The 13341-nt window shown below is 36.5% G+C and overlaps 1 protein-coding gene across 1 annotated transcript in view; it reads left to right on the top strand.

Annotated features, from left to right (window-relative positions):
* LOC129248445 (uncharacterized) overlaps window positions 1–12691 on the top strand; it is a 79415-nt gene extending 66724 nt beyond the window's left edge. The window contains exons 16-18 of the mRNA XM_054887995.1: window positions 7454–7814; window positions 10772–10917; window positions 11030–12691. Coding sequence (XP_054743970.1) covers window positions 7454–7814; window positions 10772–10917; window positions 11030–11275 — 753 coding nt within the window. The 3' untranslated portion in view covers window positions 11276–12691. The remainder of the gene's footprint in view (window positions 1–7453; window positions 7815–10771; window positions 10918–11029) is intronic.
* The last annotated feature ends 650 nt before the right edge of the window (window positions 12692–13341 follow it).

Below are 13341 nucleotides of genomic sequence, written 5' to 3'. Positions count from 1 at the left end.
TTTGCTCGATTTGCGTTTTCTATAATATATTTTAATATGATGGCGCAATACTTTTTCGTGGATGACGAAGGCCGCATAGTAACTGTCATTTTTTATCTATATCGCTCCATGATCATCACCGAATTTTTGCAGATTATTTAATGGAAAATATCTACATTAACAAAGGAGCCCAAATATACATCACTGGTAATGGGGACCATTTTCTTCATATTGTTTGTGATCATTGACCCAATAGATTGTATTATAATATTATATTGTATATCAAATAAAATAAAATTTTAACCAGAGGAAATGGAATCTGATGAATTTTTCACTTGTTATTCATAGTTCTCATGTGTCACGCACATATCAGGGATCAAGGGAATACCCTGCATTATACATATACATTCTGTCAAAAAAGTATCGGGAATTCGTCAATAAAACGCAAAATAATTGTTTAAGCATCAACATTTATTTTGTCGCCTTCAAAATAGGCTCCATTCGAAGCAATCCACATATGCCAACGATTAGTCCAGTCATCACCTAATACACGCGTTTGAAGAGATCTTAAGCTCCTTCAGCGAATACTGCTTAATGGACTCTATCGACTCAAAGCGGCGGTCAATTTAAGTTTTGGGAAGAGGAAAAAGTCAAAGGGGGCTAAATCCGGCCATCGTAGGATGATATTTGTCGAGTTTTTGGTCAAAAAGTGTTCACAATATGAGCCTTGTAAGACGGTGCGTTACGCACATTCTCTCTCAAAACGTCGCATAGCTTCCAAATAGTATTCTTTATTTTCAGTAGAATCATTTGGAATGAATTCCGAGTGCACAACACCATGAATTATCATCTTTGATTACAAAGAAAACGAGAAGCATAACTTTTACTTTTGACCGACTTTAACGGGGTTTTTTGAGTTTCGGCTCATGTGGATAGCGCCATTCAGCCACATCAGCCGCCTATTTACTGGTTTGCATATCAAATTAATATACCCACGTATCATCACCTGTTATGATGCGCTGGATAAACGTTGGGTCCGAATTCACTTGCTCAACCATCTTCATGTCTACAGTCACCTTCTTCCGATGAATTTTTTGAAAGAAATTCAACTCTCTTGGAACGAATCGAGCAGCCACGCGTCTTGACGTCATGCCCAATTGATGGTGTAAAATTTTGCGAATTGATTCGTGAGACTCGCTAAGGTCACAAGCTACCTCCCTCAAACTTAAATGATGGTTTTCCAGCACCATTTCCTTGACTTTTTCGACCCTCTGCAAAAGCCTTATACCACTCGTAGATCCGTGTTTTGATAAAGTACACTCGCCATAGGCTTTCTGCAACATTGTGAACGCTTCGGCACACGAAATCCCGTTCAAAACACAAAATTTAAGACAAATTCTTTGTTCGATATTTTTATCCATAGTGAAGATCGCTGAGCACACCTGCGGTTGACTGATATAATTAAATGCCAAAAACCAACTCTGCGACACTATAAAGGACAGTTGTACCAACATTCCAACAAAAAAAATTAGACATATCGCACCCTAAATACAAAAGGGTCACAACTCAAAATTTTCCACACTCTAGCTTGACTTGTTAACAGTAGCACAGAAAACAAACTATGTGACATATCACGCTGAAATTTGCCATGTAAGCTTATTGCAGTCCTACCAAAAAACAAAAAAATTATTTTTGCCATATGTCATCCGCGGACCGTTTTATTGATAACGTCTCGTTCATATTTGAGCAGAAGTACATTTTGAGTTGTGACCCTTTTGTATTTATGGTGCGATATGTGTAACGCGCGATTTTTAAATAAATAATTCACGATATTTTTTGACAGAATTTATATGTAGTCGTATGTTTTTGGTTAGATTTTCGTTGCTAAAAATTTCATTTTATCATGCATATGATAAGCAGCACTATTAAATATGCACTCATCTATAGGTATGTATGTTAATACGAAGGTTGCTATTAATGACTCCACCAGGATCCACTGAACATTTTTCAAAAGGATAGCTGATGTTGGCGCAAAATTAATCATCCAGATTTGTTTTTGAATAACTTGCAAAATTATTATGAGTGATGGAAATCTTTATTTCGACCTTTACGCGCTCCATTGCTCTTCTGTTTGTATACTGCAGCTGTATAATTCGCAAGTGTCAACTACAATTAACGTACGACGCTATTTGCAAAAATTATAAATCTTCTAATAGGCTGAATAATTTTGCGCCAGCTTGTAAAGCTTTAAGTTTGTATTAATTAATTCGATCTTTTGAGTGATCAAAAAGCCTCTTGCGTGAGCCGAGAGAATTATCCGAAAAGGGCAACCGATTGGTTTAATACCACTCAGAATTGTTTAAGAGAACTGTTTTAAGATTATCTATTAATACATTTGCGACACGACCAGATTTTCCCAAAAAAAAACAGGCGACCCTTTGCTTTGAAGTGCCTATTCATAGATCCAATATTCGTCACCTGTTATAATGTCATAGTCATGCTTTGAACCGGCTAAATTTCTTCAACATTTCTTTACACCAATCGACACGAGTACTTCTTTTGGTAAATGCCAAATTATGCGGTATGCAACGAAAATAAATCTTGACGACTAAATGTGGATGCAATATTGAATGTATGCTGATCCCACTGATTCCCAAAGATGGCTCTATTCCGCGATATGTCTCATGTCGATCTTGCATTATTAATTGACGCACAGCATCGATTGTTTCTAGCACAACAACCGTTTTTGGATAGCCTTCATGAAATTCATCCTGCAAGAATCGACGGCCACCTTGAAACTCGTTGAACTAGCGTTTCACAGCTGCTAAACGTGGTGCTTCAATGCCAAAAGTCGAAGTAAGTTGATCAATGCACTCCTGTCTCGATAAACCACGTCGAAAATCTTAAAGTCATAGCACGAAAATTTTCATGAGTTAATTCAATCTTTTCTTCGCATTTTTCAACTCACTGAAAAAAGAACCAATAAAGTTTATAAGTGAATTTGTTATATGTGCGTTTATTTCAAGGTTTGTGGTACGCAAAGATGTGCGACATATAGACGGTTCCACTAACCTGAAAGGCCACAGAAAATATTTTGCACCACAAAATAAGATGTAGGATTTATATTACATTTCCTATAGATAAAAGTCTTAAAGTGACTTCTTTTTAACGATTATCAAATTTACTGTCATATATTGGTAGGTAGGCAGGTGAAATGGTTGAAGTGCCAGTTTGGCACTCCTCAAGTAGCGCTGAAGCGCCGTTGTGATACCATTATGAGACTTCCAACAGGCAGATATCCACAGCCAGCCAGAGCTATTGATATTGTATAATGGAGAATATTGACGGGATTTAGGTTGGCGCACTGCCCCAGGCTGTCGATGAAAGGAGCACCCAGTGATCTTAACCGTCTAGCTGCCAAAGCCGGACATTTACAGAAAAAGGGCTCAACAGTCTCCTTCTCTGAAAGGTCGCCACAACTTCTGCAATGGGGGTTAAATGGTAACCCTAGCTTTTCCGTGTGTGTGCCGATCGTCCAGTGACCGGCAAACACAGCTACGAGTTTGGAAATTGAATGGCGAGAAGTCCAAAGGACTTTCTGAGTCCTTCGTATATTGTAATGGGGCCAAGGATTTTCAAAATAACACATGAAGAAATTGAGCGCCATCTTTTCTGCGCTTTCCTAAGAAATAATTTGTGCAGTTCTCCTTTAACAACTGTCAGGGGTATGCCGACAGTCATATTATATTGACTTTTATTCTAGAAGGGAAAAAATAAAAGTCCAATTATAACGGTAACGAAAAGCAGAAAAAATATCTGTCACGAAAAGACTTTTATTTCTGTTTCCAAAAATGAAAGTCATAAAATAACACAATGGGTTGAATTTAATTTTATGAGTTGAAAAATAATCAAGGCGATTCTATTAAAGGTGTTATCTGTAAACAATTGATTTGTTTTTTTTTTTTTTTTTTCGCCGTGTCCATGTGGCTGTCAGCCCAGAATGAAACAAGGCGAATTCAATATTTATTTTCTATTATACTTTGTTTTGGCAATCAAACATACAAAACATTGTTATTGGTCTAATGCCCATACCTTTAATGAATGCGTCTTTAAAATAACTGATTCTTCTTACTTTTTCGTGAAAATTTTAAATCAAAGCAAATTTGGAAAAAGCTAAAAAAATTAACCATGTTTGTATTTGAATTATTGGGTGCGACATCTTTTTCTTAATGATTTTTTAGTTGAAAATTGTTTACATTACAGTTATTTTCTGAAACAAACGTATTACAGTTTAAACACAAATTCCATCAAACACACAGTTCACAATTCAAACAGGAAACAGTTGACAGTTCTCTTAAACCTAAAATCTGCAAGCCCAAGGTTTGGCTTTGTGGAAACCTATTATTAATGTTGAACGCGCTATTAAATATAAAGATTTCTTTAATTTCCGTAACTTTTGCATGGCCAATGTTTTTCGCAAGTTTTATGTTATATGCATATGTTATAATATTGCATTCAAATGCTTTAAATGTGATCAAATCAAAAAGGCGCATAATACTAGCATTTAAAATATATGTACATATATACATATATTATATATAGCAGACACACTTGTATAAAGAAGGTTACGCATAAAATTACACATACACTGCCAACCGACATTAGACATTAATCTGGCTTCGTCTAATTATGAACACAGTATTACACCATACTGCACGATTGGCTCTATGAGAAATTCTAAAAGCTTCCGAGGTATCCAAATAATCGCTTGTAGGCATTAAAGTCGAAGTAGCTTCCGCCCAGCTTTCCATTCGGCCAAACTACTATAAATAAAGCAAGAAACTAAAATAGTTTTATTCAACTCTAAAAAATATAGTATTTTCGTATGTATGAAACGTACGTACGTTTTCAAAATACTCAAGTTTTTGGCTTTATATAAAGTAAATGGTTTTTATTAAATGCAAAGGTCGTTTGAGAAGCCTTATCCTCTGAATACTCTCTTTGGAAAGCAGCAAAAAAATTCAAAAGACCAATCTAAACACAATCAGCCAACAAAATGAAAAATGATGAGTGGGCTAAATCGGATCTTGAAAAAGCGTATACCTTTGCTCGTTACTTATACCAAGTCTTTATAGCACATGAAATCGAACTCTCACTAAGCACTGCCCAAAAAGTCAAAGACACACTGAAACTCATCCAACAGATGGACCCACTCACAAAAAAAAAATAATAAAAAAACAGCATTAAAAAGGTTCAAAACAAAGAAAACTCCCGGATATGATCTTATCTCTTGAGAACTACTCAAACAACTGCCCGATAAAGGAGTCTCTTTTCTCACGTATATACATATATAATGCTAGCGAACTAACTGTTCTTGTTCCTTCCCAATGGAAAGTCGCACAAATAAAAATGATGCTTAAACCAGGAAAAAGCGCAGAAAAAGTTTAAACTTATCGTCCCATTAGCTTATTGCTCATTGCCTCTAGTTCTGGAATCCATTTTCTCAGAAGAATGATGCCCACAATTAAATACCGATAATCAATTCTAAATCACCAATTCGGCAGCAGAAATTCATACGGTATCGTCGTAAAAGCACAAGGACTCGTAAATACTTTTCACAAGGGTTACTTAATCGAAATTCTCATGTTTCTCTCAAAAGTAAGCTCTTACTCTAGTCAGTTATCTTAAAATAAATATGGACCTATGGCATACAACTCTGGGGCGCTGCGGTCAATTCTAACATCGAACAGCAAAAACCCTAAGAAGGATTACAAAGGCGCCATATTACATCACAAATGCACAAATACATCGTGATATCAAATTTTTCTCAATTCCATCTCCTTTAACAGACTGAAGAGGAAATCAACAATGGACTTATTATTTCAATAAGCAAACATTTTAGAAATGGTTGCACCACTGTGTGCTTTCCACTCATATCTAATAAAATGTCTTAGTTTTAAATAAAAATAGAAAACAGATTGCAATAAATATATGGATTCAAAAAAAAAAGAAGAAGTCCGTGCAAAAATAAAAGCTTTGGAGTGAACCATTTTTTATTTTTCGGCATAGTCTCCTTTTAGGCTTTTACACTTCACTGTTCCAGGTTGTTTTATGTCTTTCGAATAATAGGATTCGTCCAAGTCTGAAAAATACCCATTTGTTTCCGCAATCACATCCTCGTTGGAATGAAATCATTTTCTAGCCCGCCATTTCTTCAAATTGGGAAACAGTCTGCGGGATCCAAGAGAGCCACGTCTGGAGAATAATGGGGTTGTGAAATGAGTTGGAAGCCTATTTACCATTAGTTTTGCGACCACAACTGCTGAGGTGTGATCTGGTTTGTTGTCGTGATGGAAAAGGAAAATCACTGGCCTTGCTCGATTCAAACGAATGCCAAACATAAAGAAATATACAGATCTGGTACGGCAGTCGGTTTAACGTAACCGTAACGACGCAAATTTATATCCTGCCAAGGACTATCACTTCAGCAGTGTTCCCCGTATATATACGGGGAATGTTTATGCTGCTACAATAACAACAACAACGTATTAAGCTGAAACTTGGTGTGTATGTCATCTCTCTGTCTTTGCACGGACTTTTCAAACGACCCTCGTATATATAAATATGACTTGGAAAACTTTAAACTTCAGATAATTTCATTTTAAAACTCAAGAAGACGCCAGGCTTTATTGAGCACGCGCACACAGTACGTTTTGTTTTTTTTTTTTTTGATTTACCGGATACGTATGCGAGTTCATACTACAAGGTGGCGCAAAATTAAGCATCCAATTTTGTTTTTGAATCACTAAATCATTAAAAAATCACTTTTTTTAGAATTTGAGTGATGGGAATATTTATTTTGACCTTTACGCGCTCCTTTGCTTGTCTGTTTGTATACTGCAGCTGTCTAGTTCACAAGTGTCAAATATGATTTTCGTACCACAACATTTGCAAAAATAACAAAACTTCCGATAGCGTGAATAGTTTTGCGCCACCATATGTTTACATTTTTTTTATCAGACTTTGTTTTCTAAATTTGTTTAAAGTAAACAAAAAAACACTTTTCAACAAATAAGTTTTATTGAACCATTATTGTAAGGCAATTTAGTATTACTGTTTCATATAAGAATATGTGTAGTAAATATTTAAAAAATTCTTTATATATATGTACACATACACACATACATATTTATTTTATCATGCACTGAACTTGAATCACACTAATAAAGCTATTTTCTTCTTGTTACTCGTAAACTATTTGAATACGCTGCGATTTGCTTGAACTTACAAAACCGCAAACATATGTAAAAATGCTTAACTACATACATACATACATATATATATGTATACCTATGTACAAATGAATTTTCTCACATTTACTACCGATTATGATTTATTGGTCCTAACACGGCTGCACCAACCCCGCAATTAACCACTTCCTAACAAATGCATAATTTGAAAACGATATAAAAAGGAGTTACAAAGTAATATAGATACAACGGATATTTTAAAGCCCGCACCGTCTTGGAGTAACGTCGCAATAAAGTCCCCATCACAGCAGCAAGTAGCTGCTTCTTCATCTTCGTCGTCTGCTGGTGGTGGTAGTGCTGGTAGTGCTAGCGGCATTGGAGGAAGCATTGGCATTACTGGTCGTGCATTCGACAGTAGCCGGCCTAGTATGGGCGCCATTTCCACAACATCGACGTCATCGAAGAAAATTACTGACAACATAAAAGACTCCGCTTCAACAGATTTGGGCACAAACAGAGGTAGCACGAGCGGTGTGGGTGCAGGAAGCACAACACAGAGTGGCAGTGCAGACGACGAGGCGAGAGGTATGTTCGATTTTTATTACACTGTGCGACAAAATTCAATTATTTTGTTATCTAGAAAAAATTGCATGTAATGACACAAGTATATACTGCGGTATTCATATATAATAGTAATACTGCCTAGGTACTGAATTTCAAATTTTCTTATCAATTAAATTTTAATTTTCGAAAATGGGTTTAAATGCCTACCTTACTCATGCTTGGAAGAGAACAGATTTACTTTTCACCAGGGCAAATACAGTAATTAATGCTCCTTGAAATATTTATCCTTGATGTATAGAATTTCAAAATGAAATATTTTGAAAAAATATACGCTAAACTTCATATTTTAAATACCTCAACTTTATTTTTCTATGAAATACCCAGAGAGATATCTTGACGCCTTTGTTGTAATTAGAGGGTCACCGGAAATCATTATTTACGTACAGTGACTCAAACACTTAATCGTGCAAACTCACTAATCAACATTAATGAAAATTCTGTTTATTTTGTCAAGTATTTATGTATTTCCTAGCCAAAGTTACGAATTATTTAAACAATTAAATAATACATGATAATATGTGAGGTATGTGCCATTTGAAGCTACAACTTTACTCCATCTTTCAGGCAGCATACGGATTCCTCTGACGAAAAAGTAAAAATTCGAGTTCTTTTGATCCATTCATTGAGCCAGTTTGCGATGCTCTCGTAAGAAGTGAACCGCTCTCCAATAAGGGCTGACTGCATTGATCGGACAGATGGTAATCCGCAGGTGTAATGTCTGGGGAATACGGCGGGTGAGGCAATATTTCCCAATTCAGTCCCTCTAAATATTTCTGGGCCGATTTAGCAACGTGTGGCCTGGCGTTGTCAGGCAGCAAAATCAGCTTGTCATGTCTACCATCCCATTCCGGGAGCTTTTCTCTAAGAGCTCGATTCAAACGCATTAGTTACAGTTCATAATAGATGGCATCCTTCTGATGCCAGCAGATGCACAACATAACCTTTGAAGCATGCATTTTTTTTTCGCTGTCGATGGACCTGGTTCACCTTGCAGGGTCCAATATTTTCGACTCTTAGGTTTATCATAATAGATCCATTTTTCTTCGCCAGTGACGATGCGATGCAGAAAACCTTTTCTTTTAATCCGTTCAAGAAACATCTCACACTCCACCAAAAGTCTCTCGATATCCCTCTCCGATATCCTTCAATTGATGTGGCACCCAGTTGCCTGCTTCTTGAACAATTCCCATCTGTGAACGGTCTATCTGTCAACATCCAACTCTTTATACATATCATCAAGGTTGTAGTTGAGTATTTTCGAATATTTTCGGTGCCCCTTCGCGATCTTTATCACTCACGTCAAAATTGCCACTTTGTAAGCGTTGAAACCACTCTTTAGAAGTTGTATCTGATGCAGCGTGATTACCGTAAACTTTGATCAATATACGACACGTTTCAGCTGCACTTTTCTTTGAAAGGTAATAATGAAGCATGACTTCCCGCAAATGCTGTTTTTTCGGGACGAACGTAAACATTTTTGACGTCAAATAAAAAAGGATATTTACACTGCAAACGAATATCAAATCGAGACCTCACATAGTATGCACCTTCAAATCACCAGTATATTAATAGAGCGAATACAAAAATTGTATCAGCAGTGACACCTCTTTTACGAGAGCGGAAACTTATTCCATTGCCCAATATTATGAACGATATCATTTACTTCAATAGAGTCAGAAATCAAAAAACCAATATGTCGAGGAAAACGGCTTCAATGTTTTAAATTTACTATGCTTTCCTAAGTAAAAGTGAAATCATATTTTCATTTAATGAAGTGTATGGTACTTTTTGAGTCGGGTGCTAGTTAGGCAACAAAATCAAAAAAGTTTAGTGATCGCACGGGTGACATAATCCTAACAGACCAAAAAGCCAATGGCTGCACCTAAATATCATACAACGAAACTGCAGTGCCCCTATTGTGTATTTACTACAAACGTTTATAAGAAGAGTCAGAGCAATGCAGTTGTATACTGAAAATCGAGATAACAGTTGAAAGTACTGTTAACAGATATTGCCATGAATTTTTTGCACAGCACAAAAGAAGAGCTGTGGTCATGGAGAAATGAATGTATCGACCAGATCCATGTCAAGACTAATTAGAGATGATCTCCACATGAAAGCCTTTCGTTGCTCAAGTGGTCTTCTTTTGACAACGCTGTTGAAGAAAACTAGAGTCGACACGGGCAAGCAGTTTCTTCGGTGGCACACGGTCACCGGCCATAAAAATATTATTATTTTCACAGATGATAAAATTTTCACTGCTGAAGAAGTTTTTAATAAGCAAAACGACAAAATCTATGTTAAAACTTCTAAAGACGCAAAAAATGTTGTTCTAAGGGTTCAGCGTGGGCACCATCCAGCCTCCGTCACCGTTTGGTGGGTGGTCTTCATTTCTGCTAAAAAGGGCTTAAGACTGGGACAAAAGTGTATGAGGAGGAGTCTTAGAAGGCGCGGAGAATCAGTTGGCTCTCTTCAATGGAGAGCGTTCGATCTTCCAGCAGGATTCCGCTCCATATAAGGGAAAAACCACCCAGCAGTGATACTTCATTAAAAAAAAGGATTCTAATTTCATAACCTGTAACAGAACTTATGGCTGGACAAAATAGTATCTTAATTTTTTGTATGTTTTTGGATCATGATACTATGGAAGTAAATGAGCGACCTTTTCTGGTTTTGGAAATAAAAGAGATTAAATATTAAAAATTCTTCCCTAATTATTATTCACGTGTTGTGACACTTTTCTCATAAGCGGACACCTCCCATAAGCAGACAAAGTTTTAGTCTCTTGGGTGTCCATTTAGGAGAGAGTACACGGTTGCTTATTTTTAATTTAAACTTGTTAATTTTAAAAATCCTCTCGTACTTATGTTTCAAAACAGTTTTATAATATTTTACACTAACAATTATTCCTCGTTTAGCAGCGGAGATTGCAGCCAAAAAGTCGCGTTTAAAGCAAAAGCTGGTAAAAAGTGCGAGATCGGTTGGCATTTTCTCACTGAAGCTGAAAGAGCGGCGGCAGCGTGAAGCGGAGAAGGCTGCAAATATTGCCATTGAACATGCCAAGGTAATATTATACTTTCATCTTAAGAAATAATATGGTATATAGAGCATTACCTAGTATACATACTTACATATTCACATAAATGTAAATGCACTTTTTGAAATTTTCCTTGAAGGCTTTGGCTAAATTACCACCCATACCGCAACCAGGCGGTGAGCTGTCATTGATACCGATTGAACAACTAATACAAATAGAAGATATAAAACCGACAACAAAACCACTACCCACCACTTTGTCAACAACAACGGCGTCAGCGCCGACATCCTCGTCCGGTGCAGTGACCTCACCACAAATAGTGACACCATCATCAAGCGCATTGGCGGCGGCGATGCAGCAATTCCAGAGTTCGGGAAATCACTGAATAGTAAATTTTGGATGCGAATTCTCACGCGATACTAACTAATGCGATAAACATACAATATTACAAGCATACTTACAATTGTAAATACCTAACTACATATAAAATACGAGTACTACAACATTTTTGAAATTTTCATACAAAAATACTCGAATATGTTCAAATACGTGTATTGATAGCTACAAATGTCCATTGAAAACCTTCATATTCCAAAAATCTTGCAATATTAAGCACAAATGCAATACACTAATACTAGCATACATTCAAATATATACATACCTATATATACATACGCAGTTTACAACTACATTTTGCACTCTGAAATGGTTTTACAAATTTTAAAGCTTCTTTAAAATCACTCAGTTTTAGCATAAATATATGTAGGTGTAAATGCTTATGAACAAAAACAAATAAATGCATCAACGATGTTTCTAATTATTTAGTGTTCGTTACATGCAAATCTAAGTCAATTCACTTATTTATTTAATGATAATCTAGAAATACAACATTTTTTACACACTATTAAGCACATGAAAGCTTTGCGATTAAATTTTATTTAAACAATTTATTTAGAAGTAATTTAAACTAATTTAAAGAAGAAACATCCAAAACTAAAAAAAATTGAGATCAAATTAAGTTCTCTGAAGGCTCTAAGCATGGGAGCATAATAGGCATAAGTAGTCGTGATTCGCTCTAAAAACAAAAAAATATTATGATTCCGAACATTTTTTATGGAATGTGAAACTAAATGCGCCCAAGAAGAGGTGGAGAGTCAATCGCACCACTTGTGATATCAAAAAAGAGAGAGAGTGAAAGAGTGGTTCCTCCCTTTTACAAAGATTTTAAAATATTCAGTAAAAATCTCGAAACCGATCCCTCCATGGTTAACAAAATTCAACCGAAAAATCATGCTTCAAATGGATGGTCTTATTGCAACTACTATATTTTTATCTGATTTCCTACACCGTGGAAGTTAACCGATTTTAGCGTCCTGCGTTCGCACAACAAGAACAGAAGAAGTAGGAGGGGCAGATAATAATAATCAAGGATGATAGATATACCAGGTTTGCCCTTCAGCTATAAAAAAAGAAAGTTGAGCGAGTAATGAAAAGAAAGCGTGCGTCCCCAGGTACTCGACAGTCGAATTCTGCCCGCTCATTTCACACGTATTCACACACTCGTCCAATCAGTTGTTGTTCAGACGCCATCGAAGTAAAATGAGCGAAAACTGTGTTGATTTTTTTCGTATATAACCAACTCAATCTCAGTTTTTTATTCATTTATTTAAGCAAATCGCTGTCATAACCCCAGTACCTTAAGCCCACCAGCTGATTCTGTCAAATTCGCTGAGAGCCGGTTAACGGTCGAATATTGGCCACGCCTTCTGAATTTTATTCACCATGATAATAATCAACTTAAGCACACACACTCAGTCTTGCTGAAAGATGTATGGGCAATCAGCGCAGACACTATCGAAGTGGATTGGTACTACAGTTTTTAGAATTCACTCGAAATCTTTGAGTAAAGAAATGTGGTGGCATGACATGCGGTGGCTCAATAGGAACCTCTGCAGAATTGGAACATAGCCATCTGTTATTTTGGACATTTCGTCTGAAACAAAAACCATAACATCTCATGCGCTTCAGGTTTTTAAATTTTGTTTAGAAGACGTTTTGAGCGTATAACTCGCTGTTCTCATGTTTGCTCCGACATAAACTGTCTTCTGCGCATAGCGTAGGATTTATACAGGAAACCTTCGTTAACAACTTGACGGATAAGACCTTCAGAAATATTAAGCTTCCTCATTAATTTTGAAGTGTCCTCGTCAATTATCGCTTCTTCTTCTTAATTGGCGCGATAACTGCTTAAGCTATTTTGGCCGAGTTTATCAAAGCGCGCCACTTGTTTTTTTCTCATGCTAACCGATGCCAATTGGAAACAATAAGTAAAGACAAGTCTTCCTCCACCTGATCTTTCCTACGCGAAGAAGGCCCCTTCTTCCTCTGTGACCACCAGCCAGCGAAGCCGGAAAGCTCATTGTTCCATCGCCTGCGATTCTTTGAAAACTT

Source organism: Anastrepha obliqua, chromosome 5 (assembly GCF_027943255.1).
Source record: "Anastrepha obliqua isolate idAnaObli1 chromosome 5, idAnaObli1_1.0, whole genome shotgun sequence".
Taxonomy (NCBI): domain Eukaryota; kingdom Metazoa; phylum Arthropoda; class Insecta; order Diptera; family Tephritidae; genus Anastrepha; species Anastrepha obliqua.
The sequence above is the reverse complement of the archived record's forward strand: the minus strand, read 5'-3'. Positions and strand labels throughout refer to the sequence as shown.